Source organism: Cyprinodon variegatus, unplaced genomic scaffold (genome assembly GCF_000732505.1).
Source record: "Cyprinodon variegatus isolate N-32 unplaced genomic scaffold, C_variegatus-1.0 Scaffold226, whole genome shotgun sequence".
NCBI lineage: Eukaryota > Metazoa > Chordata > Actinopteri > Cyprinodontiformes > Cyprinodontidae > Cyprinodon > Cyprinodon variegatus.
The window spans coordinates 373,847-382,442 of NW_015150679.1; the positions used below are offsets into that span (position 1 = coordinate 373,847).

Sequence of the window (8,596 nt, forward strand, 5' to 3'; positions counted from 1 at the left end):
CTTATTTGGTTGTATTTGCTGTTCTTTAGTCACTTAACAGATTCTGTTTTGCTGTAAACACTTTACTTTAATGTCACGGATTGGCTAAGATATTTATCTTGGCTAAATTTATTAGTGGATTCTCAGGTTTTTAAAGTTGTATTTAACCATTTCTGCAACACAGACCGATAGACAGCATCTGCCTCCAATGGAAAAAAAAACAGCTAATATGCGTACTAAATTAAGACATTAAGACTAATGTTACAAGCATTAACTAGGTTTCTGTTTTACTGGGATTTAAAAAGACAAACCAACCGTATAATAGTGAAGGAAAATGGGAAGTGTTCCTAACAAATAAAAATCAGAATAATATTTGATTAGAATATAAACCCAGCTGTTCCATGATGGCCTCATAGGTTTGTCAGACATTTATGGTATAAAACAATACCCAAAGCTTTGAACAACTCTTGGAGTTTTGTTCTATCTATCGCCTCAGGATGGAAAGACTGCCTGCCTACGTTTGTCTGCTGAAGCTGGAAAAAGCAGATATAAGGATTTTACCAGTGTTGTAAAAAGAAATGAATAAAAAAAATGTTTTTTTTTCTATGTTGATTAGTTTTTATTAAATTTTATTCAGCTCACATTTACACAATGTTCACTCAGTGCAGTTAGTCATACCTTCCTGCACTTGTTCTGTACATCCAGCCTTTGGCCACTTTGCAGCTACACGGAAAGAAAGCATTAAAAACAGACAAACTGGAGACTCATGGTTACTCTGGAAGAGCTGCAGAGATCCACAGCTCAGGTGGCCTCTGTGGGGGAACAAATCCATTACTACTGTTTGCAGTTTGCTACAAGCCATGCAGGAGACAAAGCTCAACACATTCTATGGTGAAACATGGAAGTGGGAGCATCATGCTGGGAGGTTCACCTTTCACTGGACCCTAAACATGCAGCTAGAGATATTCAGAGATACTGTTGTTTCTGCTTGGAGGTGCATGGGTGTCATAAAGAGCTGCTTAGCAAAAATATCCATAATTAAACATAAATCATAAAAATAAGTTAACATCTCTTCACAAAAGAGTATTTGCCCTTAAGTTGAGCAGGTTAATAAAATGATCTGCTGATAGAAGGAGCGTATCTGTCATCAAACTGAGATAATCAGATATCATGCATTTAAGATAATGCACCTAATAAGATAACAGATAACATAACAGTTATTTTGTCTTATTCTAAACGCAAATCATCTTATTCAATTTTGAAACTGTCTTATCTGCTCAAAACGAGGGAAAATACACTTATTCCAAGACAAATGTGCTTATATTCTATATTTAATCTAGTTTTTATTGAGTAAGGATAAAATATTACCTATTAGAAGGACATTAGCACAGAAATAATGTCTTATTTTCAAAGGAATGTTCACATAATTCATTTATTTGATTATTTCAGTGATGCCATTTTTTTTTTATAACAAAACAAAATAAAACGCTACAATAAAGAAATAGAGCCGCTGCCTGTGACTAAAGCCATGAATAAAAACAAAGATACAACAAAAATAACAGATAGAAATGATAAAAATGTACTAGATAAAACATGTATCTATTTGACAAAGCTAGAGGAAAAAAAGGACACGCTAAGTGAGGATTTTAAAAAATCAGTCCTATTAAGGTAAAACCTCACCACGTCCAGCTCCTAAAGGTAAAAGAGAAGCTTGGGTTTAACTGAAAGCTGCTGGAAGTCAGAGGGGCAGTGATTCAGCTTCAGAAGATGAATTGAAGCACTTCTGCTGATCTTTTAAGGTTTTGCAAAAATGTCCGTCCAGATTTCTAGTAAAGGAAGTTCATTTTTTTGGGACCTCCCTGCATTCCAGCTGCTCATGTGTCTCTAAACAAATCGGAGAAAAAAATGGCTCTGCGGGCCGGGTCGCCCCAACATTCCTTCAGTTAAATAAAAGCATCGAATCGAGAGCCGACATTTCAACTTCACCTTTTAAATCTACAGCCTGGGTCACAATCTCCTGTGTTTAGTTTCATTCCCCTGCTCTGGGTGTGATGAAGATATGCTTTCTGTTACAATCTGGGCAGAAGTGGACTGGATCAAAAGCAGAGCCTGTTTTTATTCCTGCTGCTTACACTGAACTGAGGAATGTGAAGCACTCGGAGGATTTCTGAGCAGAGGTCAAGTGCTGGGAGAGTCAGTGAGAGCTGGGAGGCCGCACATCCCAGGAGGCCGGATGCCTGTGGGTATCATGACTACAAGGCAGAGATAAATGACCCAGCTCCACCATTAGGTGTCAGCCTTCCATCCGTCCTGCATCAGAGCTCTGAGGGGATATTAAGCTAAAGTGTGTGAGAGCGTGGCTTCACAGCACCTGGCTCCAAGCTGCATCCGGGGGCCGAACGTCTCTGCAGCTGGCCGCGGCTCAAAGTGGAAGACAAGTTTGGTTGGATGTGACTGCAGCCCCGAGCTCCAGCCTCTTACCTGGTAATCGAACGAGTTATCCGGCGGCGGCGGAAGAGGGAAGGAACCAGGTGATGATGGGAAACCGGTCAACTCTTCGGGGGGTGGAGGAGGGGGAGGGTAGTCCACTGGGATGGAGACACAGAGGAAAAAAAACAAAAACACTTTATGAAACACTTCCTCTTTTTTTTCTTTTTTTTTCAAACAGTCGCAGTGATGGAAGAGTGTCTGCAGAACACAGATCCTAAAGAAAAAAACTTTTTTTATTCGGAATAAGCAGAGCTGGCTCTGGTGGGTACAGCAAAGTAAAAACAGCATCTCTGCATGGAGAACGGCGCGCGGCAGGTTGTTCAGCACCAAGCGCCAATAAACACAGAGTTCACTCAGCTAACTGTGTCAGACTGGGCATTCTATATATCCTTAATCCAGGTGTTGATGATGGATTAATCAATCTGTCCAGAAATGACAGACAGGAAACAAAAGAACCAGCTGAACTTAAGGAAGTAGTGGAGTTTATATATATTTATATAATATATTCAAATACCAAAATCTCCTTTAAATTATAAAACTAACATTTTTACAATGAATTTATTTTCATTTGAACTGATAATTTTAATGTTTCATAGAAAAAAACTTTCAAAATCTATAATTGATTCAGTTTATTCCTGTAATTACACCGCCATTGTTATGGGAACCAGCGAGCTTGGTCTACATTTGGCACAATGACAGTCATAGATTTAAGAAAATAAAACAAACATTTTCCCTTGAGTGAGACCATTTAAAGAGAAGCAGATAAATAAACATTTCTTAAAATAAAAGCTTCATTTCATGAACATCACAATATTTGCTTTTGTTTTGATTATGAGACGCAGTTCATCAAGGACCCAAATCCTTGATGAACTACGCACTAAGTTTACTCAACAGCAGACTCTGGCAAATCCATTTCATTCATTTTTCCGTCATATCCAACAAATTCTCGACTGCTGCCCAATTCTTTGAGCTAATATCAACCCAGACTGATCATGAAACGGACCTAATTACGTCTAACAAACACAGACGCTGCTAAACTTGAATGAATTTAAGGCCATGTTAAAATGTCATGTAATTCAAAAATGTAACTGCCCTATGTGACCTGTCTTTTCCTCTATGTGAGATTTTGTCTATGTTGTATTTCTGTTTGTATTTTACCTGGTGTGCCGTCTCGGCCAGGTCTCCCTCGAAAAAGAGATTTCAATCTCAAGGGACTTCCTGGTTAAATAAAGGTTAAATTAAAAAAAATAAACGAAAGATGGCTGCATCCTCTACAAGCAGAATAAAGCTGCTTCTTACATGGAGCTTTAATAAGATGTTATGCAAAGAGTCAGATCAAGATCTACAGTATTAAAAGCTCCTTATTTAAGTTCTTTTTAACTAAAAAGTGATTGTTTTTAATTAATAGTTAGTATGTTTACTTTTTTGTTGAAAGTCAATTTCAAAAGTCTTCTTAATTCAGATCCCATGTCTGCAATGATCAGCCTGCTTTTCTTGTTTTTGCTTTTTAATATTGTGTTTTGATCTAATAGTAGAGCAGACCATGCATTGCAAAAACAATCTAGAAAATTTAAATCAAGTGTATTTACCCTATATTTGAGTACGGTAGGTAAATCAGATGAATTGCCAACGTAATGAGTATTTTTACTCTTAAAATAGGATGATTACATAATATGCACTTGAAATAAGACAATGCAATTCATTTTTCTTACTTTAGATGTGATTTTTCTTGTTTCATTGGCAGTGTCTCACTTATCTCCTCAATTCAAGAAAAGATGCACTTATTTTAAGAAAAAAAATACTTAAGATTTCTTTCTTTTTGCAGGGTGTCAATATCACAATAAAGTTGCTTAAAAAAAAAAAAAAAAAAACTAGAAAAAATAACATTTGAATCCCCTATCCTGCTTTCAAGTTGACGAATCTGGCCCTGCAGACGGGGCTTATCTAAAGCATCCCTTTCCAGCTCTGGCTGTCAGGCTCGTTGCCCAACTAGAAGCTGAACCTCCACCTCAGTCTGGAGACTCCTCCATCCCCAAACGCTCAGTCTGACCCTCCTCCCATGCTGTAGAAAAGCATCCCTACAGCTGCATGCAGCCACCGCCATGTCTCACTGAGAGTTTTCATCTGGTCTGACCTGAACGCCTTCACTCACTGCATGCCTTACACTCAGTTTTCTTGCTCTTGTCTCTCCCACAGACACAAGAATCAATCTATCGGCCCTCCTTTAGCAGAGGAGACACTTCCAAACCAGTGTTTCTGCGAAGTGCTTGGAAATTAGCACTAACGGCTGAATTAATTGATTCATCTTCATTTGCCTGAACTGCTATCTGTCTCCAGCTGTAAAATCAAATCAGGCATTTTCAAAGAGGTCACAGAGTTATTAGACAGAGGAGGAGAGTGGAGGAGACAAAGAAGCAGCGCCTCGTTATCCCCGTCAATCGACTGACACACATAATTGCAGCAATTTGCTTAACTAAGAAGTAATAATCTGCAGTAAGAGCGGGTGTGGGTTTTTTTTCCCCTTCCCCTAGATTGAAAATGGAAATGTCGTGTTACAAACCGGCACACAAGGTGTCTGCTCTGCCAGAGGACCCCAAACATGCCAAATGTGTAGTTCTGAAGTCCGCGCTAATCCCAGGATTGCGTTCCCGCCACATGTTTCAGACGGAGGGATAAGGAGGTTTGCGTGCCAAATTAAATTCTGATTTGGCTCCTCTCGGCGCACGACTTACACTGAATCATTTGACCATGTACTTCTGAGTACCAAACCAGACATGAGCTTTGCAAATTAAAGGCTTTTATGACACGTAATGGGAATTTGTTCCAATGCTAAGACTTTGATGAGTCCTGCTCAGAAATTCCATTTGCTTTTCCGTGGCTTTTATCTGTTTTCATTAGGATCTAATTGATGTCATCAGTGTAGTTTATCCAAGGCAGCTGACCAAATTAATTAAGCACGCTCTTCAGCCGCCTCCACAAAACACACCAAAGGAACGAAGGCGGGGAGATAATGCGGCGCAGCGCAAACTGGACACGTCTGCCTGTGAAGGGGGGGGGGGTGTACACTGATACACAGAGGGGAAAAATGCGAGCGTTGCATCAAACATCCCTGCTGGGCATTTGAGGCCGTCCCTGTGAATTGTTTATATAATAACCTTGTGACCTCCGTAATAAAAAAACAAATAAAGAAAACCCCCCAGAGTATGAAAGATCCTCAGAACCTCTGGGACTGAACAGAAGACATGCCTTCTTTTTTTTTTTCTTTTTTAACAAGGCCCCCCCCCTCCGACCTCCTGTTCCGCTTTAACCAAAGTATGACACATGTAACTTGTGGCTTAGCGAGAATTAGAACATTAAGTTCATGTACGGTTCTCCCAGACATCCAACATGTTTAGGATTTATAATTTCATGGAAACACACCAGTTGTAAATGTTTCAGAGACACATGATTTATTGAAAAGGTCATATGGTTCTGTATGTGGAACAGGAGCCGCTAAGCGTCTTTGCTGAAAGGTTCTTTCCGGGTTTTTTTCAAACCTATTTTTCTCCGCCGTTCCTGACGGTACCAGTTATTTAGGACCGAGTCGTGTTCACGTCCTGCCGGTGTTTGTATTCCCTGCAGCCTCTTCAAGCAGAACTATTTTCCCCTCAGATGACTGCACTCAACCTTGAAGTTGTTTGTTGCCTACTCAGGGTCAGCAGAGAAAACAGACGCTTAACAGGAGCTGTGCCTTTTCCAATCGACCTGCATGTGATGTCATGGCTCATTTCCATAATTGCACTTTCCATAAAAGGGAGTTGCTCGGCTTTGAAATTGAGCTGCGTGAAATGTTGTGTGGGCATTGACGGAGCAACAAATGTATGTGCGGTAGCCCTTGTGCAAGACGTCAAATAAGGCAAATGAACTCGGTGATGTTGGGTTACAGCTGTTCTGCTTGAAAACAAGGTCTGTTTAATGTTATTCTAATTTGGTGAAATTTACACTTGAAAAACAGTCGTACTGAACAACAAACAGGAGCCAGGAAGGGTGAGTCAGTGTCTCCAGTAAACATTTGCAGCCATTCAGCTTGTTACCTTCCAGTTCAACAGCTGCAAATTGTTCTATTTTTGCCGAGCTGAAATAGTACTGTAGAAGGTCGTTCACAGTTTTCACTATTTCCACCAGTGTACATAACAAACACTTAGTGTTCAAGCTAGTATACACTACATGATCAGCTCATACTAACACACATTTTACTGCACTTTGCACATTAAAACTGACGTTCAATCTGTTGTTATAGATTATAATTTATTTGGAACATTTCTCAATACAACAGGGAAAAAAATAGTTTTCAGAAAGAATACTGTTTTGTACACTTCACAGCTGGAAATGAATGTTATTTTTAAGCTGTTTTTCACAATAAAAAAAAAGAGAAAATGTATTTAATGATGTTCTAATGACCGTGCCATACCACAGAAAGGCAGCGGCTATTTTGATAACCCATACCAAACATGCTTGTTAATTTGGCCAAATCTTTTTTGCTAAATTTTTTTAATTCAAAAACTTAAGGCAATTTCAAGTTTTTTTTCAAAGTGAAATACCTTTGCCAATAAAGTTCTGTAAACTACATAAACATTTTCGCAACAGAGGTTCTCAACGAAACAATCATTGGATTTGATACCTAATCCTAATTTAATACCTTTGGATTATCCCTTCCACTGAGGGCTAACCTCATCCTAACATTAGTGAATAACAAACTTACACCTAAGATCAGAAATTCCCGTCAATTTCAGGACACATTTCTGGCATTTACCTTCTGTATGGATTGTGAAAATTGGTGACACGCCCTGCCCCTTGTGGTACGGTAATGCTGATACAACGCACTACCTGGTCGAGTTATAAACACTGTGGTTAAGAAAAAAAGCATTTAGGTTTGATATGCTGATGAAGATTCTCAGTCATCCATGTCATAGTTATTCTGTAAAAGTTTAGAAAAGCGATCTACTGGACTTGGTTTCCAAGGTTTGAAGACGTTTTGCTCTCACTACAGGAAGCTTTCTCAACTCAAATTTTTGAGAAAGCTTCCTGGAGTGGGAGTGAAACGTCTTCAAACCTTGGAAACCAAGTCCAGTGGATCGTTTTTCTAAAGTTTTACAGAATTTAGGTTTGATAGTTATAGTATCACAGAGCTGGTTAGAGTGGCACAAGGGAGAGAAACGTTTAAAGCTGCTAACATGAAGGGGCTTTTAGGGATTCTAACCGCTGTCTGTCATGAAACATTATGCATTTCAAATGTCAACAGCCTTTTGCAAATCCTCCGTAAGGAAAACAGAGACTATGATTTTAGTTTTGGTAGTACCGAAAACAATGCCGATGTATGAAATGCTAACGCTATAATTATTATTTTTTTTATTCAAGATATTTTCTGAGAATTTCATATACCACATTGTAAATAAAAAGAAATGATAACACATTCAAAGCAAACAGAGCTCTGGTATCAGAACAGTTTCTGGATCATATAAAATGAGGGTTGGTGCATCTCTATTAATAGGCAACATGTTGTTTTTACTGATCAACATCCTATTGGCAGAAAATCATCCAAAATGACGAACAGCGCTAGATCAGAAGGAGGGGATTCTGCTGGAATAAAGACATAAAGCACAATATCATCTGCATAAAAGGAGACGCTGTTCTCCACAGCTCCTCTCAAATAAACAGATATACCTCTGCAACTTCAAATCGCTGTACCATAGGCGAGTTGAATAGCTTTAAATTAAGAGAGCATCCCTGCAGGGACACATTACAGGCAAAAAGGTGTTGATAGATGGTAGCTGATACACATAGCAGTGGGCTGGCTGTAGATTAGCTTGAACCGTGAGTTAAATGAGTAGCAAAGGAAACTGGTAAGATCGATTGATCCAATCAAATCCTTTTCCCCATTGACAGTAAACACACTTTTGGGGCTACATTCAGGAGAGAGGTAAATTTTAGGGATGCACGATATTGGGGTTTTGACCGATATCCGATATGCCGATATTTTAAAACTCATGTAGCCGATAACCGATATCGATGGTAAAGCTGGACAAAAATAAGTAGTCATTGAAAATAGCAGTTTTGTTATCCATTTCTGACACTTTGAAAAATAATA

General features: G+C 39.0%; 1 protein-coding gene across 1 annotated transcript in view; it reads right to left on the minus strand.

The window, feature by feature from the left end:
* Positions 1–647: 647 nt before the first annotated feature.
* Positions 648–8,596, minus strand: part of LOC107088661 (lipoma-preferred partner homolog) — a 98,528-nt gene continuing 90,579 nt past the window's right edge. The window contains exons 4-5 of the mRNA XM_015380963.1: positions 2,351–2,567; positions 648–702 (exon numbers count right to left, since the gene is read on the minus strand). Coding sequence (XP_015236449.1) covers positions 648–702; positions 2,351–2,567 — 272 coding nt within the window. The remainder of the gene's footprint in view (positions 703–2,350; positions 2,568–8,596) is intronic.